Genomic DNA, 24,365 nt, shown 5'->3' with positions numbered 1-24,365 from the left:
GTGCAAGGGGCCCAATCCAGACCTTTAACCACCCATTCTGGGGTCCTGTACCTATTCTAGAGTAAAAATGAAGAGAGAAGAAAAAAGACTTTGGTGCTAGACACACATTTAAAGTAATGTCTGTTTTGGCCTTTTGAATTAAAGAATAGGGTGCTTCTGAGCACATTATTTAGGAACTATTTTAGAATTTGTTTTCAGTATCAGAACTGAACGGAGCTCACTGTCATTTCACGCACAAAGCCACTTCTGCTCCCTCCAGTATTTCTGCACCCTAATTTAGGAGGGAAAAGTCATGTTGTTGCTGCTGTTTTCAAGCAATTGGCAGGCAGAAATCCTTGCTGGTCTACTTCCTGGCCTATCGCTCATTTGTTTGCACCGTTTCTTTTCCTTGAATATAGCTTAGTTGGTTTTTTTTTTTAAATCCTCACTTTGCGTATCTGACATCAGGGCCAAACACCATCAATTAAGCCAAGGGTTTAAAAATACATTGGGCTTTATTTTTAGATGAGAGCTTTTGGTGTGTTGGGGGTAATTTAGAGATCCAAATGTTATGAACAGGCAAGGTTTCATCCCCCCATTCACTTTATTTGGGGTCTAATGGACGCCAGTGCCCTTACCATGAAACCCTGAATTTTGAAAAATGAGACATGTGGATACAATGGAACAATTACCTTCCTTTTTACAGGAAAATACTGAAGAGCCACAGATAAAGGGTGAAAGTATTTTCTTTATTTTTAATATCCAAACGGGGCAGGTTTTTGACCAAAAGTCCTTAGGAGGGTTAACTGATAAGTGATATAAACTGGTGCACTCATTCAAACTTGTTGCAGGTGGATGCTTACATGAAGTATCACCACCTAGGGCAGATAGTTGCTAATAACTAAACTGTGTTCGAAACACCACTCACTAGAGGGTGGCTCTCCAAGCTATGAAGGAAAGCTTTGCCACAGGGCAGGCTGTTGATCTTCAGGCCTGTGGGCCAAATCTGATGGCCCCGCCTCTTCCTCTGGCCCTACCTCTTCCCCCCCCAAAGCGCTACATGTTTCGTGGTTTGCTGGCTTTTGCAGAGCCCCCGCCTCCATTCTAAGAGGTTCAGATGCCTTTCCTGTGGCTTAGTTACTGGCAGAAACAGCATTAAGTTACAATAAGCTGGTATTTTTGCTCCTGCCCCTTTTGCCTTCGGCCCAGCCCATCCTTGTAATGCAGCCCCTGACAGCTTCTCCAAAACTGAATTCAGCCCTTGGACTGAAAGAGGCGCGACACCCTGCCATAGAGGGAACATGTGGCGGTCTGCAAAGAATGTGCAAGTTTAAAAACTCCCTAGTGCATATTTTTAGGAGTGCAAATGTAAAAGCTTTCACCCGTGTTGTTTTTCTGATGCCTTGGCTACTATACAAGCAGAAATAAATGCACACAATCTAAAAAGACTAAACTGTAAAATATACATGATGAAAATACACATAGGACAAATGTGTTGATGCTCAGGCCTGCATATGACTGCTGAGAGAGCCTGTTCGAATTCCATGTCAGATTCCACAATGTTGTCACCGTACATCTATCTTTTTAGAAATGCGGAGGAAGTTTGATGAAGGAGAAGACCCACTGGATGCAGAAAGCCAACAAGGTGGAGGAAACCCTTTTCACAGAAGCTGGAATTCCTGGCAAGGGTTCGACCCCTTCAGTTCCGGAGGACCTTTTAAATTTAAATTCCACTTCAATTAGAAACTGTTCCCACCCTCCGTTTTTGCTTCTAGGAACTTGTCTTTATTTTTTATTTCTAGGTAACTTAAAATAGTGGTTGATCCTTGAACAAGAACTTTAACGAAAGCCTACTTTTCTGCGATAGGCTAAAGAGAAAACAAGTACATAATGGAGAGCAATACAACAGCTGTTCTACTATTACTAATATTCTACTTCTGGGTGTAAAACTCCTGATCCATAAATAGGTGGAAGACTAGTTAGGGCTGCAGTCCTTGAACCCCTTCTTCCGAAGTGGGTTGAGACCTTCAGATGAAGACAAACCTATGCCGGAGAAGCAATTTTATTCAAGAAAGCACTTTAAAATCTACTCAACTCTCTTAATGACCTTTTGTGGGACTTGGTCAGGTACTTGGTTTTCCTCACTGAAGGGACAAGAGAGCACCATATATAGTCTAGCTTTAGTTTCTTCAAGAGGAAATGCTAAGGCCTTGAATGACTACTGAAGCGTTATCCTTGGGCAACATTGGAGGACTCTCCCATCAATCCTGCATGCCACTCTTGCATCTAAAGCTCTCTTAAAATGTAGCTCGATGCACTCCCCCGCCCCCCAAAGAAGGAACAAGTTATGGAGATTACAGAAGTGACTTGATTCCTCCCTAGGAGTAGATGTCTTAACTGTTCTGATGCTACTTTGCAAGAGGATGGAGTGCTCTAGAAAGTCATTCCACAGCCTAAGATAATCCCCCCCCCCAGAAGCATCTGTATGAACCATTACATCAAATAGAATGGGGGCACAACAGCTGGTTTGTGGAGAGCATTTTCTAACTTATTTTTACAAGGACAATTTTCTCTCTTGATTAAAACCTCTTCTCTTCTGTTTGCTTCAGAAAGCTACCTAAATAGAATGGCATTTTTAGCTGGTGTTAAATAGAACTATTTTGAGCTTTTCCCTCAACATATGCTTGACATTTGAGCAGAATGACTATGAGACATTGCCCCAAATATACAGAATTTAGTTCTGACCTTGAAGATTATTTTTTAAAAAGGTGTGGATTTGTACTATGAGTTAACTTTTAAGATGGCAGTGTTGTGGTTTGTGAGAGATGAGGATATCAAACAACTTTTGCAATTTGATGAAACTGTTCTGAAAACTGGAAGTTTGCAGGGTTTCACTGATGCTTGATTAACATGATTTTGAAGACTTTTGGTTAGGTAAGTAATATGAAGAAGCCAGTGTTTCACTGATTAAGTACTTTGCTATATTAACACTAAACCAGACTATCACTTTAGGTCAGCTTGAGAAACTGGGACCTGTCAGATGCTCTTATGTTTGGCATTTCTGTACTGTATGCAAAATTGAGTCTGGAGTCCTCTCATAATGCAATTCCAAACCTGTAAAAGTACTTAATTGTTTTTTTAAATTTGACCTACCTTAGGAAGGCAATTTGAATGTTAAATGACATTACTAAGTCTCAGTATAAAAACAGCCTAGTTAGATACTCCCTGCCCTTTCTCACTCTAGATTTGTAGTCAAAATTTCAAGAGTAGCTCTTATAATGGTACAGTGTACAGGACTGGTATTAATCATCCATGTATTTCTGCCTAGATCCTGCAAGGGACATCTATGTAGGGAACAGAAATGTGTACATACTTTCGTTTTCTGTGCAGATTTGATGCATTGTGGAATGCAGTTACAGCCTGATCAGACCTAGCCTGTTTCCATAGCACATCACAAATGGCAGAAATGTCATTCAGTGGTTGAGGAGCTCCCATGGCTTCATGTGTAGCCTCTTTCTTTGTATGGGTGATTGTGGGATTACTTTCATGAGGGCATACATGTCGGGAAACCCCAGATCATGTTCAGTTATCGTCCCAGGACATTCACACACATAGTGCTTGCATTTTGATCTCTCTATGGGAATTGCTCTAAAAGTACCAGAGAGTAGGGAGTACCCAGAAACTGACCCTATAATGAATGTATTTTGAGCAGTATTTCAAATGCCTTATTCCTTTTAGGAATAAAATGGAATAGGGGCAAGAGAGGCCCTTGTGTTCTGCCACTGTGCAGTGCAGGGCCTTGATTTGTATGGAATTCAATCTTGGTGTCACTTGGTTTTCCAAGAGGTATTGTCATAGCTCTTACTTAGAGATGTGAAGGACTTGGGGGGGGGGGACTGAGTTGGTTTTTTTTTTAATAAACACATGCTTTTTTTCTGTTGTTGTTTGTCCAGGGATTTTTTGGGAAAATTTGGAGGGAAAAAATATTTTCCTAAGGCTTCACATCTCTACTCTTGCAAATTAGATTGACCAAGACTGCATCAATGCAGGTTTTGAAGTCACATCAGTAAAGACTAGTCAGTATCAATTATCATATACCATTGCAGTGTATGGAGATGTCTGAAATATTTGCAGGAAAAAAGCTCTGTTTTTAAAAATGTAGACCAGTCAGTGCTATGAAAGCTAAGACGTTCTTTTGAAGATAAAGATGCCTGAAATTGTGCTAGGTAATGTACTGGCAGCAACAAAATTTAGATTAAAGCTGTTCCTAATTTTATCAATCAGTTTAAAGCTTTTATTAATCAGAAAGCTGTTGGGGTTTTTTGGTGTGTGAAACCAGATTAATACTCAAATTAGTAGTTGTGCCAAAGCTTAAAAAATGTTTTTATACCGGCTAAAGTACAGAAATCTCTCTACTACGTTGATGTTTCCTTTTGGTTATGGGTGGGCGTTTTTGGTGATGGGAAGAGGAAAGTGCATTTTTGTTTTGCAATTTACAAGGTCATGAAATTATAGTTTTCCAGATTGCTTTAAGATGACACTGGTCTTTTAACATGAAAGGTGTCAAATGTGAACCCACAAGCAGATGTTCTTCTTTGCAAAATAATTTCACTTATGTATTAAGTTAAACACAAGGATTAAATACGTTGTTCTTAAAAACTGAGTAGTAACAGAAGTCTGCGTTCTTGTTTCAGATACTTGGGGGAGAAACACAACTGTTTTACTCTGTCCTTCTCCCCAACATCAACTGTCTTATGTGCACAAATTTGATTTATTTTTAACGTGTAGAGGAACGTTCCGTGAAGTGAGCCCCTACCTGAAATGGCTTACCAGCAAACCAGACACGTTTGTCTTCATTAAGCTTACAATCCTTTGCTCAGCTGGGAGTAAGGATGTCTGGATTTTCTGAAATCCATCCCGTGTATGTTTCATGGGTTGTGCAGTGTTGGTTGTTCTGGTATCCGTTCACTAACGTATTAAAAAAAATTGTTATGCGGAAAAATACGTAAATAATTCTGTAAGAAAGTTCGCAACCAATTTATGTAATTTATGTTGGTATGTAACATTTCGCGTATTGTCCCCTATTCCATTCCATTCCCCCCGTGTATATTTTCCAGGATGGCATATATCTCAGCAGAAACTTGCGTATTTTCCTACGAATAAATTTGCGTAAATTTCAGGAAATTTTTTAAACTCCAAAAGTCCATGGTCTCTTGCGTGGCCTGAAAGGGATTCCGCATGTCAACTGATTTTAGTCTGTCTGACATTTCTCCAACATTGCTAACTGGGAGGAAACTCCATTGAACACAGTGGGACTTATTTTTGAGTACCCCTAGAATTGATGTGATATTCACATAAAAGTGGGTGGGTGAGATCTACTCTACAAGAAAAGGGCATATGAGAAGCTGATCATTGTATCATCCAGTCTTCCCTACCCCGTGCTTTCCCCAAAATGAAACAAATGTGAATAAATGAACATAGGTGCCCCAAGTATCCTCTTCCTTTGCCCTGTGAACTAGGCCAACCTTGACTGCAACTTCTGTCTGCCTTAACAGGAAGTTACATAGAGCTGCAGTCCTCTGGGCGCCTTCCTGGCACTGTAAACCGTAGGGACACTCTTTTTGGCAACAGGTATACAGCTTTGCAGTTCCAATTCTAGTATGTTACTATGTAAAGGAGTCCAGAAAGGAAGAGCTTCTGTGAGCCATGCTTTTAACTTTCAAAGATTGCGAATTACCCAAAGTTGCAGTGAATTACTATGATGGGATAGTAGCTTGTTTTTTGTATACAAGGAGCTCCTTTATCCCAATATTAGTTTTGTTTGTAAACATAATTATGGTAACCATTCTTGGTTTTTTTCAGTTTAAATGTTCTATAAAAATCATCAAGAAATTCAATGTTATCTTTTTTAATATTCTCCCAGTTTGAATTCTGGAAGCTATTCTATGCCAGTGAATTTTCACATTAAATTTGATGGCAAAGGTTTACATTGCAACTACTCGTGTCAAGTCTGGGTTCTGTATTTTGGATTTCTAGCAATTCAAGATGATTAGCAGCATATTTGGCCAGGCTGCCACCCCACACAGCTGCTTCACTCTGCCTCACGGAAGGGCCATCCCTGGTCTTCCCATACTGTGATGGTAATATCGGAAGCACCTGCCTATCGGGAACGGTTACAACATCTGGGATTATTTAGCTTGGAAAAGAGAAGGGGAGACATGACAGAGGTGTACAAAATTAAGCACGGTGTAGAGAAAGTGGATAAGGAGACATTTTTCTCCCTCGTTCATAATACTAGAACCCGAGGTCATCATCCCATGGAAGCTGTTTGGTGGGAGATTCAGGATAGACAAAAGCATGTATTTCTCCACACAGCACATAGTCAAACTATAGCATTGGCTTCCACAAGATGTAATGACCACCACTTTGGATGGCTTTAAAAGGGATCTGAACAAATAATGTGGGAGAAGGCCATCAGTGGCTACTAGTCCTGATGCCTCTATGCTATCTCCATTATCAGAGGTACACCAGTTGTTGGGGGATATGGGTGGGTAGGGGCTATGGCACTTCCGTTCTGTTTGTGGATTTCCTGTGGGCAGAATAGAATGCAAGGCTAGCTCGACCTTGCTCTGATCCAGCACAGTTCTTAGGAAGAGAGTCTACATGACAAGTTGCTGCTCTCCCTAGTGCTATTCTGGTTTTGGGATGGGCTAACAGCAGCTGCACCATCTCAAGCTCCCCCCATTGCCCTCTGCACCATGCTTTGGCCTTGGCAGTGGAGTGGAGGCAAGGAATCACCATCTGATGGCAGCAGGACACGGACAGATGTTATGACACGCAGGGGAATAAGTTCAAATATTTTATTTGTTTAATTTGCATTCTGAATTTCCACAAAATGGTGCTGGTAGCCCACTGTGTATTGTAATGCCTAGTTCCACCCTGAGAGATCCTTTTATACCAGAGAAACAGGAGACAAAGGGATGGATTTTGTTTGTGTCACAGTGTTGTAAAAATCCATAACATTTTTTTTTTAAAAAAAGCTGGAGGATCTAGGGAACTGTATGTCCATCAGTAGTGTTAAAACAGAGAAACATGACACATGGATAAAGAAGAAGCTATTACGAAGTGCGACATCAACCTATTTGAATTCTTTTCATCTATTCTCAAGAACAATGAGAGGTGTATTTTGCCCAAAAATCCTTTGTCAAACTCTCTGCAAAGGCTCTTGAAGAGACAATAAGGAAAGGTTTTCCTATTGACTGGAAACAGGTTAAAACCTTTAGCACGTTTTCACAATGGAGGTAATGGTAAGGGTCCCACAAAAATCACTGCTTTTAAACATAGTTATAAAATGAGCCTGACAGGGCAATTAGTGAGGTGACCACCTCTGCAGGCAACATTAAGTGACTAGAGATTGTAAAATGCACTCACTATCTTGACAAGTTGAATAATATTTTTAGGTCCAGCAGTACCTGGGCCATATTGTACTGAAAAATGACAAAGGTATTGGTGGGGTGGATTATACAAGATCTTAGAATTCATTTAGGCCAATTTCTACACCTGCCTTTTTTCCAGGGATCGTCTTGGGATCATCGCTGTGCATGCAAGTGACACACAGGGGATCCCGGGAGCAGGCAGGGACGATCCCTCCATTTTCCTGGGATAATCCTTAGGTGTAGAAAGGTCCTTAGTCTACCCCCTGCTCAATCCTGGATGCATCAACAGATGCCTGCCCAGCCACAGGTAACTAGCCTTTTCAGGAGTCTCACTAGTCTCAGGTTTTAAGAATACCAGAACTAGCCAACTGCTTTTTAAAGTTTCAAAGAAATCAACACTGCTTGATATCTTTACCAATGCATTTAAATCTTCCATTTTACAAGTGAGAACTAGACTTTACAGAGGACGTGCGACTGCTGCCCAAAACAGCATTCCTTCATCTCTTTTTCTTTCTGCTGTATCTTCTCGTAATAGAGAATCCGAAGGCTTAAGATCCTTGCACTCAAGCTGCCCTACTCCATTTCACTGGTGGATTTATGCAGGCGAGGGGAAAATTTTGAGCACCATGATATTATGTCAATATGCAAAGAATGAGATGTTGGGCTATTTTGGGGTGGGTGGGTGGGGGTGGCAGCTGTCACTGATGTAGTTATGACCACAGAGGGAATATGAAAGTTTATCTAGTGACTAAGTCAAACCACTTCAATTGTTGGCTGAGCTGGGCCCTCTAAATTCTGCATTTTATCCCCAGAGTGATGCTGAATAGACCTTTAAGCAATCAAAGTAGACAGGGCCGACATCAAAGGTAGGCATGGTTGGGCACCTGTCAAGGGCCCACATCCCAGCAGGAGCCCACTGACAAGAGCCCCTTGACTTTGCTCTTCACCATTGCAACCTGCTTGTTCACCTGCCTCTTGCTCTCACACAGAGAACGGTGGCAGTGAGAAGGAACAGGAGATACTAGTGCTTACTTAAGGCATGTCTACACCATGCCTTATCCCGGGGATCGCCCCAGGATCATCCCTGTGCATCCACATGACACACAGGGGATCCCGGGGGCAGGGAAGGATGATCCCTCCATTTCCCTGGGATAACCCATCCATTTCCCCGGGATAAGCGGGACAGCTTTAATCCCGATTTTTCCCGCAGTCTCGGCATCATCCCGAGACCGCAGGAGGTGCGGGTGGCTGTCCTGGTTTCGTCCTGGCTCCTAGCGAGTCATCCTTGCCCATCGGGGGGAAGAGGGGAGAGGTATCTTTTTAAAAAACCTTGTTAATTTCGCAGGAGCGCAAGTGCGCTCCAGCTCTTGTTTAATTAAAAAAATGGCCGCCGCGACGGGCGCGATACACAGGACGTTGCACGGCCCATGTGGACTGATGGGGAGGATCTTGTGATCAGCATATTGCAAGATCCTCTCCCTTCCCTCGCATAGTGTAGACACACCCTTGCTCTCTGCCTATGTAGCAAACAAGTGATAGCAATGATGAGGAAGAGGAGCTGGGGGTGACAGTGGTGGTGAGAAGGCAGGCTCATCGAGGGAGGGCCAGCCCTGGAGAATGTCTTGCCCAAGGGCCCTCAAATACCTGAAGCCAGCACTGAAAGCAGAGTTCAGTAAGACTGACATATGTAACATCATAGCATAGAGGCATGTTGGACAAAAAAAAAGCAATGCAGACTTTAAGTACTGTGTCAAGTCAGTTTCCTTGGAAGCTTCTGCAAAAAAGATGGGGTAGAAACTTTTAAAGTAAGTACCATACAGGGTGTTTGTTTTGTTTTCTACAGCCAGACGCACCGATATGATGACTCATCAATATATACGCACACTTCTACATCTCATGACATTTCCAACAGAAATTGTGTCATGCGAAATAAGAGCAGTGTGTGCTTAAGGAGAGTAGCACCATAATATGAACTGCCTTGGAAACACCCAAAGTGGAAGCCCATCAGAATGAGCAACAAAGCTGTACAGGCGGCACTTTACCGGGCTTCCTCTCCCCTCCGGTCTTCCCATTAAAGGTCAAAAGAATTTGTTTTTTTTTAAATTGCACATTCATGGATCTTCAAAAATATAGAGCGTCTCTGAAGTATTTACATCCACGAAATCTAGCGTTTCCAGCCAGTCTATGGTCAGCAGCAGAGAAGTGCAGTCACACCCATTTCCAAACAGTGCTAAAGTTCATCATGTCTGGAGCCTGTAACGGAACAGCATAAATGCATCATTAATTCTGAATGCACAGAACAATGACAAAATCAAGCCTAGTCAAGATTCTCTTAATTTTCTTAATGTCTTCTTCTCATCCCCATTAGAAATCACAGCTGATAGTGATATCACAAGCTGGTCCCTTTACACTCTCCAGAGCCTCCTACATTGCTCCTGCAGCCACTTCAAGAGGTGGCCATACAAATAATCCCAGCATTGCTGCTCCTCCTGCTTCCCCAGATTTCTGAGTAAGGCTTAATACTAGTCAACCACATACTGCTGTGCAGTAAACTTTTAGGTAGATCCTACAGGTTTTTTGGCCAACAGTGTCCAGGATATGAAGGCCTTCATAACTTGAGTTTCTCCGGCATGTACTTACATGCACATACATCATAACAATGCAAAACTTGTCAGCAAAAGTACGGGCAAGACGGTGGGGATTTTCCAGATCTCACAAACCTTTAAAAGCTCATTCTTATTTTATCTTTATAGGCTGGTATGGATAGAAAGCTACTAAATGACAGCGAGCCATATCCCTATTGTAGTCAGTGTGACTTACTTCCCAAAAAAGATGTTCAGGACTGGGAGATACAGCTTATGGGAACAAAGACAACATCTGTCGCTGCATTTCCATCCATGCGAGAGGCATAGCATACTAAGTTTTTGCCAGTGGGGCTCCAGAGGGTAGCAAGGTTGGATGTTGGCTGTGGTCACAAGACCAACGGCCCACTGCCTGCACAGTGCCTTCCTTGTCACTTGCAGAGGGCACCCAAAAAGAGATCCTAGATGGCATGGGAGAATTCTTCATTTGCTTGCCATGTATCTTCATTTATTTATTTATTTAATTTATTGCATTTCTATACCGGCCAATAGCCGAAGCTCTCTGGGTGGTTTACAAAATTAAGACAATTCAAAGTATAAAACCAGTATAAATCTTAACACTTTAAGGGGACCGTCTGTGAGCGCTATCAAAATCCTGGAGCCGGACGTCATTTATACTGTAAATTCATCAGAAGTGATGAGTGATACATTCAAACCTTTAGGGCGCAATCTTATGCATGTTTATAAAGAAAAAAGTCCTACAATTCCCAGCTAGGAGTTGTAGGACTTTTTTCTTTCTAAACATGCATACGGATTGCTCTCTTCATGCCCTACCTTTCCCCCAAACACCTTTGACATGTCATATATTTTATAATGTTTCTATGCCTCACCTTTTTTATGGGACCAGGCTATGTTCTTCTCTTTCCTTCTTCGATTTATTAGCTTCTGTATTTCGGTGTCGTACTCTGTCCATTCAGGAACTATTCTGAGAGCAGCTTCTAATTTGGGTTCTTTGGTTTTTGGATTGTTACACTAAAATAATTCATATTTTTTTTTAAAAAAAGGATTACCACACATTTAAAGAGAAATATTCCCATATTAAAAAAGTAAATATTCCCATCAGCTACAGAAAATATCAACTACAGGTGTTAGACACTGATGGGAGGGCTACAAAATAATTAAAAATGTGTTAAAAATATGGGTGAGAGGTCTGTGGTGAGAAATGTCATGCACAGTCGGCCTGCGACTCACCCTAGAATGCAGAAAACCCTGAGATAAGTCACTAGTGGGCCAAACTGCCTGTTATGGTAATTGGCTACTGCAGGGACCTCCAATGGCACTCACAATGCTCTCCACTCTCGCCCCCACATTTTTTATTAAAACAATTAAAACCTCAGAAAATATTAGGGCAGTCTTTTTCCGATCTCCTTCTACTCTTTAGCCTTGCTCTTCCCCCTACATCTTTAGTTCAGTTTCTCCTCTCCTAGCCTCTTACTCTTTCTCTACTTCTTTGCTTTGCTCCTTCTCCCCCCCATCTGGCTTCGCTATTTCTTTGGCTTTGTTAGTTCTTCCCCCCCTCTTTACTTCGCTGTTTCTTCCCAATCCCAGCTTCTAGTCTTGCTCTTTCTCTCTCGTCTTCCCCTTTGCCTTGCTATTTCCCCTTCCCTCCCACCCTATAGTCTCACTATTTCTCTCCCCGACCCCTTTAGCTCACTTTTGACTAGCCTGGCCTCCATGGCAGCCATTATGTGACCAGCCACATTCTCCATGGGAGCCATTTTGTGGTGGTGCTCACAACAGTTTCTCAAATTCCCAAATGTGCCCATGGGTCCAAAAAAGGTTGAGGTCCTCTATCGTAGTGAGTACCTTAGGCTTGTCTTACTTTTTGTCTTGTGTAAGCATGTGCTGCCTCCATTCAAATCAAGAGGGGAGGGTTAAAAATCCCCCCTAATTTTTCCTGAAATTCCCACCCTCCCATGATCAGGGGCTCAACAAAAGGGGGAGAGGGAAGATTCCATTAACTTCAATTGAGCCTTTTTTTTAACCTTGAGGGAAAACAGGAGGGAGGGGAGTTTAACCTCCCAGAGTGCTGCGATCCCAATCTAAATTGGGGCTGTACATGCTTACATGGGAGTAAAACCACAAGCCTTAGCTTAGCATGTAGTTTGACTCTAATACTCTCATTTTTACAGATGACACATGGAGGCCAAGACAGCTTAGCAGGGGACCAAACCCTAGGTCTCCGTGTTGCCTCCAACCTCCCCAAACTATCCATTACTCACACAGTAGTTACATTTGAGGGAGCTCTATGCACCTCAAACTAAAGTCCTAAAATACATACTAGTAGAGATCATCGCTGTGCTGATACATCAGCAACAATAATGCAAATGATTTTGGCAAAAAAAAACCCACCAAGAAACAAATTCCACATATTAATATTTTACGGGAGAATAGCATGCCACACTTTTCAATCACTGTTCTATTAGGCAGCTGAAACATCTGGATAGCATTCTTTTTATGAACAGAACCATCTGTCACCAGCCCCCAGAGCCTTTGCCCCCCCTGCCAACCACCATTCATCTTTTCCAACTGGCTCATCCCTGACTAGCTCTTCTGTCAGCACTACCATTCACTGAAAGGACAAAGATGGGGAATCGGGAAGGAGCCCTCAGCAGACGTTCTAATTCACAAAATGGAAATCTGATAAAAGTGCGTGCTGCTTTGCCCTTCTTAGAAGCTGTTCCAAGCTGTGTCAATGTGGTCTTGTGCAACTGAAGGAGCCAAGACATTAGTGTGTATACTGCCCTTTCGGCAAGGCATCACTCTTGTAAAGAGGGAAACATCAGAAAAGATTAGCAGGCACAGACAATGGATCAGATCCAGAATCACAGACAATGGATCAGATCCAGAATCACAGACAATGGATCAGATCCAGAATCCGCCTTCTGCGAGAGGAAGAGCTCCACTCATGTAAGATTCCTCTCCCTGATTTGGGGGGATCCCCCCTCCCACACACACCACACACACTCCTGACTCTCAGTATAGCATTTTCAGGGGGTATGATGGGAAGGAGAGCGTGGGAAAGTGCATTTCTGCCAGCACAGCTGATCCAGCCCAAATCTGTATCCAACCCAATGGACAGGGACCATTTTTCCTGCCGGGCTACATTGAAAGATGATTCCATATACGGCCTGTTCCCCCGTTAGCTAGCTCTTGGAATCCTACCTACACAGGCTTTTGGCTTGTGGGTTCCCTCTCCCATTCCCCACACAGTGGAGTAGAAATGAATGAATGAACCATGGAAATGCCACATCTATTTGAACACAGAATCTTTAAACTTGAGAGATAAACCCCACAGATTCAGGAGGAGGACACATTCTGACAGATGCAGGATCTTCAGAGATCAGTTGTTCACTTTTACCTGCAAGTAAGAGTGGAGGAAGGGCAAGGAGCAAGCGCGTGAGCTCAGTACCCACTCCCGATCTTACCAAATGGTGGATCTCAGGAGCGAGTGCAGAAAAAGTTTACAACAGAACTGCCTTCATGACATCTTTAAGGTTAATGAAGCCCCAGCTAAATGCTCAACCCGAACAGGTTTTCTTTAGGAGGGAGGGGGCTAGGAGAGCAAGAGAGTAATTATATCCTGACTCACCAGATCAATAGTTTTAGCCTTTTTCTTGGATTCATCATTGCACCAAGTCTCACACCACAGCCACTCTTGAGGAAGAGATTTGATGGCCACCTGATGGATCATGTTATTTGGGAGATCCTGAAAAACAAGGCCACAATTTGACTTTGCTGCTGGGGTTCTAACATACAAGCTGTATACTGTTAGTACTGGAATATTGCATCTCATATGGAAACAGGGCTTGGGCATGCCAAGGTAAAGGGAGCTATTCCTTTTCTTGGCTATGCCGCTGACACCACAGCAAGAACAAGGAGGAAGTTCTCGCTGTCCCCCTCACTCTTTCCATGGGCATTAAAAAAGAAGGCAGGAAAGTGAGGGCTAAGGGTAGGATTTGGGAACTGGACTCACCACAACCCCTCTGACTGGCAGATTTCCCCCACCCTTCCTGTTGGTATATTCCCACATTGTCTCTTTGTCATGTTTAAATGTGACCAAGACGCACTAGGCCAGTGGTTCTCAACCTTCCTAATGCCGCGACCCTTTAATACAGTTCCTCATGTTGTGGTGACCCCCAACCATAAAATTATTTTCGTTCTTCTCTACACGATCCATTGTCATGGGATGGTTTGCTAATGAAAATAATACATAACAATAGCTTTAATAATACAAAAGATGATACATGACATAGTTCAGTTAATACAGTTTCCTAAGACCATCGGAAATATGTGTTTTCCGATGGTCTTAGGCGACCCCTGTGAAAGGGTCATTCGACCCCCAAAGGGGTCCCGACCCACAGGTTGAGAACTGCTGCACTAGGCCATCTAGGTTCGGGAGGCGGAAAATGTAATAACTTTTAAACGCCTCCTAAAAACATATCTGTTTAAACAAGGCTTCCTCGGACTGTAATTTATTCTGGTTTTATGTGATTTTGAAGTTTTAATCTGGATTTTATGGTTTTAGTTGTAAACTGCCCAGAGAACTTAGGCTATTGGGCAGTATAAATATGTAATAAATAAATAAAATAAATAAATAAATAAATACTTAAAGTCTAAACATGACTTATCTTTGTGGCATACTTCATTTGTTGCAGCGTACCTGATCTAGGTTGGATAGACTGTTTGGATCCTGACTGAGTGCTTGGTATTGACCTCTCAGCCTGTCTCCTGCAGCAATCTTCCGGAACCTCTTCAGATCCACAACATATAAAGCACTATAAAAATGAGTAATGTTTGCATCAGTGTATTAGGACACATTCGTTCGTATCAGAGAAAATGGTAAACATATTGCTGAAATGTTGCTCCTCTTACTAGTCAAAATATATATTAAAAAATCTACATTTTATCTACATATCCTCCATTTAATGGGATTCCCAACATAGAACTGCAGTAGGAAAAAAACATAATGACACTGGGTGGAGAGACAGGTTGGACTTGTTCTGTTTTCCCACCTGATATGGTATTTTCTTTTTCCAAGATGTGAAGCCCAATATCCTGACTTCCAGAAACGGTAGCCATCCATTTCTGTACGACTATCACAGAAGGGAGTATATCCGTAAGGTGCTCCTTTCAGATCTATATCTCTGAGTTCTTTCAGATCACTTCTGACAATCTAAACAGGAAGAGAAAGTCGGAGGATGGTTTTGGAGTCATCCAAACTGGTGGCCACCATTATTACATCTTGCGGTAGCGAATTCCATAGTTTAACATGTGCTTCAAAGGTTTTTTTTCCCACATATTGTGGAAAACATATTGTATGATTCCATCCTTTTGATGGTTCTTTTGTTCTTGTCCAGCAAATTAGTAGGCTTGCGTGTGCCCATTAGTATACTGAAATGCACTACATCAGTTGGCTTCCCGCCAACATGTCCCCAAGCCTGAGACACAGTTAAATGGCACAGAACCCCAACAACTGTGAGTACCTTTCAGAAAGCCTGTGGGGATGTGGTGAGAACAACTGAGCCCCAGTTTTGCATGTTACCCAGCTGAGCATCAGACTCAAAGCTGGAAGGAGAATAACCAGGCTTCCTGCCAGCCTCTCCAGCCCAATACTTAGCTTGGAGCTCAAGCAGCTTTCAGTTGAAGGCCAGGCATGGGAAAGGAAGGGATAGCTCACCGCTCAGCTGTTCCCATCTTGAGACAGGCTTAAGGGAAGCAGGTGGAAACAGAATATCTGAAGCCTTAAGCCTGCTTTGAGACCAACTTTGTATGAAACAACCCAAAGCAAATCAGGCTGTTATCAGGAGATACAGGTTGGCTGGTAATAATTATCCCCTCCAACACTAAGACAGTTCAGGTATAGGATGGATCATGGAGACAACAATGCTACACAACAGCAACTGGAGTTTTAACAAAGTAGTTGGAAATAAGAGTTGTGTCCCTTCCTTTGTAATATTTTATGACAACAGCAACAAAATATTTGTTTCCAATCTACCTTCATGCACACATCCTCCGCAGAATATTACTGAGAATTTAACTATTATACTCCGTACACGGCACACATCAAAAACTACAAATTACACAGGGGACATGAATCAAAGCCATTACAGAAAGTGGTTCCATCTTGTCTTCCAGTTGAAAGACGTTTGGGGACACATTCCATGAACATTAAAGTCAGCTAACGGTAGCAGTTATTGACCAACCCCACCAATGACCACACAATAGGTCCATTCAGAAGACACCTTAAACCATGGTTTTAACTATGGTGGTTAAGCCAGAAAGCCAGGCTGTGTTCAGAAGACACCTTAAACCAGGGCTTTAACCACGGTGAATATGGCTTTTTGCTTTATTCACCGTGGTTAAAGCCATGGTTTAAAATGTCTTCTGAAAACAGCCTGGCTTTCTGGCTTAACAACCATGGTTTAAGGTGTCTTCTGAACAGGGCCATTGTATCATGAACACTACATTGCTCCAGGGCTCTCGGTTCTGCTTAGCCATTTCCCACCCAAGTGCAAAGGACAGAGGACAAATTTAAATAATCAGCAGAATCAGAAGGTTTTCTTGAACTTTACCCACTTTCATATGCATGCGTGGGCTGCGTCTAAGAAGCACTTCTACAAAACCTACTGACGGAGGAGATTAGGTGGAACCTAATTCTCTGTAGGTACAGGAAATTTAGCATTCAGACATGCCCCCACATTCACAGTAGAGTGGCACAATCTAGCAACAGCTTTACTGTGCTGTTGCCACATGTATTCTTTTATAGTGTTGATTTTATTGCAATCTCATTCTCATTGTTTTGCATGTGTTTTGAATGCCCAGACAGATTTATTTTATAAGCTATTTCACAAATTTAATAAATAAATAAAAATAAGTAAGAAACCACAGAACTAACTTAAGGCTTATGTGAATCAATGCAAACAACAACTGTTTATACAGAGTTCCTTAAATGGGATTTATTTATTTTTACCTGATCAGCGTCAACAAAAATTATTTTGTCCACAGCCAAAGGGAAGAGGACATCTAAGAAGAGAATTTTGTAACCCCAGATGATTCTTTGCTTTTCTGTCTGTTGATGAAGCCAGCGGGGCCATTTGTACTGCACAAGTTCATATTGGAATCCATATTCTTCTGCCATGTAAGGAATAACCTCCTACAAAACAGCAGGAAAGAGAGCTATCTAGACATTGTCACCAATACATGGAAATGTGAGATGAGTAATACTTCCCATATCATTCCCAGCTTCAAGTCCCCCCATGTGGATGTCTAATTCAAGGATGGCCTTTCTTCTGTCCTCTTGGTGGCTACTTCGATCCATAGGTGAGTCAAAACAATCCAGCCCTCCACATAGGTGGTCAATATCTATGGTAAGGCTGGTAATCACCCAACAGTAAATGCTTCACAGGTACAGCACATGTGCCCTTTCGCCTTTGCAAAATGTGTGCAGGATAAAAATAAAATAAATGTATATGAAATGTACACTGAATCTGACTAATTTTTTGCCATGTAGGTTAAATGGTGCAGATTTTTTTTCTTAATTACTACACCTTGATCGTAAGCTGACAGGGCTGTTATAATAAACCATAGGGGGGCATCCCACAAGTCAGTACTGCCCCTAATTTGCCTTTGCAAATTAGGAGCAGAACTGACTTTTAGGCGAACAGTTGCCCACCTCTGGTTTATTATAATGCTATTTTGAACTGGAAATGTTTTCTCTTTCTGAATTGTTGAAGCCAATTGAGAATCCTCATGAACTAGGCATCTGACTGGCCACAACTGGTGTTAACTGCAGTGTGGCTGAAGGGGCAACGCGTGATTCAATGGCCCATTCTCAGTCTCTTAACCAGCTGTCCCCAATCTGGTGCCCTCCAGACTTGTTTGACTGTATCACCCATCAGCCCCAGTCAACATGGCCAATTGCTATGCTGGGTGGACCTGGTGAAAGCTGTAGTCCAACATGTCTGGAGGGCACCAGGATGGGAAAGACTGGCTGGTCTTAACCCCTGTGAGGTCGGAGACAGCGCTCAACCCTGGAAGGGGGAGTCAAGAATCTGATCCCAGACCCCTCCTCCTTGCAGTCAGCGTAGAAAGAATCATGCCATCTGTTTTCCAAGGTTAGAAAAACAGTCTCAGAGGGGAAGGAAAGGAGGCATTCCAGTGGGTGGGAAGGAGACCAAAGAGGCCAGGATACAAGTTATCCCGAGCCTCCTCCAACCTCTTTCCCTCCCCATCTAGCAAAAAACAGGAAAGATGGAGGATGGGGTGGTGAAGATCACCTCTGCCGCTCCTCCCGCCCTGCTGACTTCGGCCTGGCAGGGCACAGGAGTCTCAGAAGACCCAACGAGGATAACCCTAAATTACCAAATCTCTTGCAAAATAAAACTTACCAGAACTGGATTTTACCCAAGCTACAAACAAATTGCCCTGATAGCACTGCCAAAAATAATCAAGTGATGTCCCTGTTAAAAGCTATGTCTACAAACCTGTAATTTAAAGTTGAGAAATGCAATTCTGTGACCGTACGTGTATCTTTTAATTCCTAACGTTCGAAATGAAATAGAAACCATCATTGGCACTTTTCAGCTAAAAGAGTTAACGTCTGCTATGATTTTAAAACTCACAAATATTTTAATTTAAGAGGAAGATCCTGTGCTTACTTTAAATGTAGGTGACAGATAATTTTTCAGAAACCAAAATTTCACTGGCGTCTTGGTGTGCCGTAGAACGGAGAGCATCATAATTCTGGAACAAAAATATCCCATTGATGAATGCATTAGCATATGCACAACATAAAACACTGCCACAAATATGTCAGAAGGTAAGTTTATATTTGAGATCTTTACAGCTAGAAATAAAAATCCAGTAATAAGCCTGTTTAACTACATTCATCTTGCTTCTACAAGCTACAGCTGAAACAACCTGGCCCTCAGCATTCACAAACCCCCTGTTAGATGCCCCTCCCCAATGTTGCTCATCTTAAAATACAGATGAGCAACACATTCTATCCTAAAATGCAACAGAAAACTTCAGTTACCTTAAAAAGCGTTCATATAAATGGCCAGAAGCAACAGAAAAGATGTTTAATATATCCATTTTCTTCCCCCTTTCTGTTGTTTGAGTTCCTCCTGTAAAACTTCAAAAGAGATTACTATTCAGCTTGCAATGAAGTCTAAGATCTGGTTGAAAAGTGTCATATAATTCGAATATTCTTGTTCTATCAAAACGAAACAAAAGAAGAAGAAAAGGAAGGAAGGCACCAATCCAGAGGTGAAAGGGGAGGAAAGCTTAAGATTCAGAAAATACTGCTTATTTGGCCCAAAACAAGGCCTTTTTTGGTTGTCTTCCCTGAACTGTGGAATTGTGTTCTTAAGAGTCATCTGGTGCCGTTTAATGTAGTTTCAGCACCAGGTAAAGACTTTTTGTAGTGTGTTCAGGCCTTTTAAATTGCATTTTATCACATTTCTATCCTAGCTTTCCTCTTAGGAACTCAGGGCAGCAAACATGGTTCATACCACCACCAATATTTTACTGTCACAGCAACACTATGAGGTAGGCTAGGTTGGGAGATCATTGCTGACTCAAGGCTACCCAGTGAACTTTATGTCTGGTTGGGGATTTAAACCTGGGCCTCCCACTTTAACCACTGCACCATTCTGGCTACTTCAGCCTGCAAGGTTCTCCAAACTATCCCGGGAGGCATTCCAGGAAGAAACACCTCTTTCCACAGGCCATGCTCCCTCCTTTGATATCACCCTTGGCTCAGTCATGAGAAGGAGACTGAAAGCAAGGGGGCCTCCTGATTGAGCTGTGAGGTCTTCAGAAGCACTCTTCGAAGATCCACAGCACAGTGCTCTCTGCCCTGCATCCTCCCCAGTGGAGAAGCTGTGGGATAAGCAAAGCATATGAAGCACTCAGCTGGCAGCACTTTGGGGCATGGTGCCACCCATTGATGGAATCCAGTCCAGGGGAGCTTCTCCATGGGCAACCAGGCTCCTGGGGACAATGTAGCTCCCCAACCCTGCTTGAGATCTTGACATTTTGAGGATGCTCTTTTAATCTGGTCTGGTTGGCTCAGTAAAGGCTCAGTTCAGTTTTGCTATCCCAAGTTGATTGCTTTGAAATGTATGCTAGCTGTTCCAAGTGCCCTTTGGCTGAAGAGCGAGATGTGAAACGTCCCAAACAAAGAAGTGAAGAAATTACATAGAACAAGGTATATCATCACCTTTAAGAATTAAGAGCTCATCTACTTCAAGTTAAAGAGCCGTGAATTCCTGACAAAGGAACTGCAAGTACATTGGCTTGGTCCAAATGAAAACAATCCAGTTTACCTTATCATGGAATCCTCTTCTTCTTCTCGGTCATTCAGGAGGTCTTCATTAATTTGATCAGGTTTCTTCTCAACCTACACATTAAAGCAAGTAGTGCTGTCAACAGACATAAAGCACCCAGCAAGCACCATTACTAACTACGCTGAGCTTTAACCTCACTGAAAAGAAAAGGAAAAAAAAATGCAATCATCCCCATAAGGATTTATTATGATACATACTTGGACTTCAATGATTTTGCTTCTGAAATTATTTAATACCACAATAACCTCTTCTGGGACTTCAGAAGAATCTGTCCCTTCATGCCTAGGAGAGAAAAAAGTTATTTATTAATCTGCAGACCAAAAAAAACAACCCTCACTTTTTAAAAATTATGACACAGAGAAGTAGAACAGTTTGCTCAGAAAATGAAAGCCTCCAGTTCACAGCATGTATTGTACTAGCTAACTAATTTAGGAGGTTTTCCACATTTATATGTTTCCAGCAGAGACTTTTGGCAGGAAGAAATATTTAGGAGAATTTAGCAGAAGGTGGGGAAGTTCATATCAAGTTAGCAAGCAAAATGACTCAACAAAGCTTAAAACAATACGGTACAATACGGTATGCAATGGCTGCATTCCAGAGCAAAAGTCTTTCGACTGAAGACCACACGCCACAAACCTCCACGCTGGAGATATCAGTATCTTTAAGTCACAGCCTCAGCACCTTAAGGTTAATTCCAAGTGCAAAATATGTCGTTGAACCTTCATTTAAAAAATAATCCTACTCAAGCTGAACAGCAACAAGTGGCTGTTTGGAAAACTCTGTTGCCAAGTCTGTCTGCCAAGTCTTTGAAGCTCAGTTATGAATACCAATCCCTCCCATAAGGATCTCCACTTGCAAAAGACTGGATTATTGCAATTAAAAACAACCGCTTACTGATCCAGCCGCAGTAGAACATCCTTCAGGCATTCTTAGAAAAAGAAGATAACAACCATCTGGTAATCTCTTGCAAATATCTGGACCCTTCTCAGTAAGCCTTTAGAAGAACTCTTCCTAAGGTAAGCAAGTCTAGAATATTACCAACAGACGCACCTCAAAAGGAGATGTCAAGACTGGGTTTAGTATATTGAGTAACAGCCAGATACACCTTACAATAAAACAATTCCCCCTGCTCTTGTAATCCATTAATGATTTTATCCAGTATATCTCTGTTTTATGCAGCAAGAGAAGCTGCAGATCAGATAAACATAAATCAATGAGATCTTGTTTAATTTTCTCCCCAGTATATAGCTAATCAACTTCGGGCAGTTTACACACTAGCCTCATCAATATTTGTTGTTCTGCAGGGGACAGAGCAGATAGACCTCCCTCCCCATTGGCTAGAAGCAACATTGTGTGCATGTGGGATCTTGGTAGGATCTCCCCCCCCCTCCCCAACACGCGTGCGCACGCACACACACACACACACACACACACACACACACTCCTCGTTCTCCTTATAACAGGAGGATAATAGATAAATGGCATGTAGTTTGGCACAGATTAATGCTTAACCCTGAAAAGGAATGCCAGATATACAACCCAAAACCTATTATTTTCTTTATTTACCTTATTAAAGATTTACTCCCTAATAAGAGAGAGCCACCACAACCTTTACAGCACTATGCTAGAGATGATGGCTACCTCACAATCGCCACCCTACCAGCCAAAGCACAGCACACCCTTTGCAAAGGCCTGCATTAGAAGGGCAAGATTTATAAAGGTTATCAAGGAAAACTGAAAGGGAGTAGAAAGAACCAAGTGAAGCTCCCAGTTAGCCAGCTGAAGCTAGAGCGCCCCCAGTCCAAGTATCCTAAAGGAAACCCGAGGTGGCTGGGGTACCCTCATTTTAAGCTGCCATTTTGTATTTGTTCAATAAGACACTCAAATGTCCGTGTAAAACTCAGCCCCAATAACTCCACTGACAGCAAATGCCCATGTCAACAATGGCAGCTGGAATCCCACGTGAACACATGTGAGAGAACGACTGGTGCAAAAATAAGTCCCAATAACCTGAAGGACCTTCCTTGTTCAGTTGATGTTCAGGAAGACCAAAGAGGTTACAGCTACACTCTTGTACAGAGCGTGGTGCTAGAATGCCTTGAATGTCACTGGGCTGTACAAAACACTGACCTACTGCTTTGGTTCAATGTCAAAAAAAGTAACTACTCAGTACACAACTTGATTTCTAAAATTGCTTACAAAAGGCATTTCTACCTGATTTGGGGGGATCCCTCCTCCCTCTGCACCACAGCTCACTGGTTCAGCAAGGTCCCCCGACTTTCTGCACAGCATTTTCAGGGGACCGGAGCAGTTGCCATGGGGAGGGGGAAAGGCAGGGCAGGGCAGTGTGCTTCCACCATCCCATTTGCATGTGCCTCCATCTGGATCCAACCGATCATCATTACCCCTCAACACAGAATTGTTTGATGAGAATCTATTCCCTCTATTGGCTTTGTTTCATATTTTGAACAATTCTGGTGCATTTGTCAAATATGTTAAGAATAAGCTTTTGTGTTCTCATAGTTCATAGCTATCCTTGCATAGAAGCAATCATTCAAAGAAGAATCATTCAATTAGAATGCCCTAGTAGAAGGTCATGTTTTCAAGCGCACCACCCCTGGACTTCTGAAAGAGTGAGAAATTTTGGTTCAAAGTATTTCATTTGTCAATTTCATTTTTAAAAGAAATTGAAAAGCCTATCACTGACATTCTATAGAATGCAAACACTGCCCCCTCGGTTCACAGAAGCAACCAGACATCCAGATGTTTGTTTTTTTGGTTAACTGCTGGGTTGTTTAGACCCTAAACAATCCAGTGGTCTGGGTTCAGACGTCACACTCAGCAGGAGCCTATCATGGGTTACTGAAGAAAAGCGTGGAATGCATGAATAAAAGCGTATTTTTAAACTGATGGTTTGCCATTACGTACGATATTTTAAATACTGCAAGAGAGTCGTCCATCCTGCTGTCTGAACTGGTTTTGAAGTTCTGGTGAATTTGGAAAGTGCTTTTGTTTTAATTGTGGGGGAAGGGGTTAGTAGTATTGTAATTATGTAATTGTATTTTTCTGCAATGTCATAGCATGAACTGCCCTGAAATATACTTGTATGGAGTGTAGTATACAAATACCTTAAATAAATAAGTGGTGGTAAGAGCCAGCTTCCCAGCTCCAGCTAGAGAGGAAACCGGAGCCTCCAGCAGACGAGCAGTGGGAGCTGGTGGCTCTGACATCAGCAGGGACGTGAATCCGTTCTGGGTTTCAATCAGAACTCTAAAGGATCTGTCCATAGTGCTGAACCAATCCCCAAGATAGGTTCAGCACCCTGGATAGCTCCTGTAGAGATCTGGCTAGTTCTGACTGAACCCCAGAATGGATTCACTGCCCCACTGACATTTGAGCCACCAGCCTCAACTGGGCAGTGGTATAGCAGAGCCAGGGCTCACAGGCTCAAAGCACGGTACTTCTTGATCATCGGGGATGATACTGACACCCTCTTTTCTCTCTGAGGTTAGTTACAATCCTCACATAGCTGGGTGGGGTGGATATTCAAATATTTTCAAGTAGATTGATCTAGACCCATTAACTTTACAAAAAACCTGCTCCTAGAGCAGATGAAAGCTGCTAAACTGGTTTGTTGATATGGAAGAATACAGCTGCCTGCATTTTTCGACTCTCCTTGCATGGCATGGCTATGGGGACCATCATAACAAGGGTCTGAACTTCAAAAATTTACCACTGCAGAGGGGATAACAGACAGACAAATTCTCTGGAACTATAAAGCAATAGCCTGGCTAGACTTCCTAGACTAAGGGAAATGTAGCAGACTTTGAAGCTGTATAGCAGGATGTAGCAGAGGACTAAATTTCAGGGATCAACAGGTTTCCATGATCAGGATCCTGAGCTGTGGCAATAATGCAGTAAGCTTATGTACATTAGTTGCTGGGGAACATGGATGG

General features: G+C 42.4%; 2 protein-coding genes across 2 annotated transcripts in view; one reads left to right on the top strand and one right to left on the bottom strand.

Moving 5' to 3' along the window:
* DNAJC3 (DnaJ heat shock protein family (Hsp40) member C3) overlaps positions 1–5,974 on the top strand; it is a 48,829-nt gene extending 42,855 nt beyond the window's left edge. The window contains exon 12 of the mRNA XM_063126056.1: positions 1,568–5,974. Coding sequence (XP_062982126.1) covers positions 1,568–1,722 — 155 coding nt within the window. The 3' untranslated portion in view covers positions 1,723–5,974. The remainder of the gene's footprint in view (positions 1–1,567) is intronic.
* Positions 5,975–8,958: 2,984 nt separating this feature from the next.
* UGGT2 (UDP-glucose glycoprotein glucosyltransferase 2) overlaps positions 8,959–24,365 on the bottom strand; it is an 88,269-nt gene continuing 72,862 nt past the window's right edge. The window contains exons 30-39 of the mRNA XM_063126055.1: positions 20,607–20,691; positions 20,389–20,462; positions 19,095–19,193; positions 18,718–18,802; positions 17,031–17,213; positions 15,073–15,233; positions 14,721–14,835; positions 13,650–13,766; positions 10,888–11,029; positions 8,959–9,668 (exon numbers count right to left, since the gene is read on the bottom strand). Coding sequence (XP_062982125.1) covers positions 9,646–9,668; positions 10,888–11,029; positions 13,650–13,766; positions 14,721–14,835; positions 15,073–15,233; positions 17,031–17,213; positions 18,718–18,802; positions 19,095–19,193; positions 20,389–20,462; positions 20,607–20,691 — 1,084 coding nt within the window. The 3' untranslated portion in view covers positions 8,959–9,645. The remainder of the gene's footprint in view (positions 9,669–10,887; positions 11,030–13,649; positions 13,767–14,720; positions 14,836–15,072; positions 15,234–17,030; positions 17,214–18,717; positions 18,803–19,094; positions 19,194–20,388; positions 20,463–20,606; positions 20,692–24,365) is intronic.

Source organism: Elgaria multicarinata, chromosome 5, assembly GCF_023053635.1.
Source record: "Elgaria multicarinata webbii isolate HBS135686 ecotype San Diego chromosome 5, rElgMul1.1.pri, whole genome shotgun sequence".
Lineage (NCBI taxonomy): Eukaryota > Metazoa > Chordata > Lepidosauria > Squamata > Anguidae > Elgaria > Elgaria multicarinata.
The sequence above is the reverse complement of the archived record's forward strand: the minus strand, read 5'-3'. Positions and strand labels throughout refer to the sequence as shown.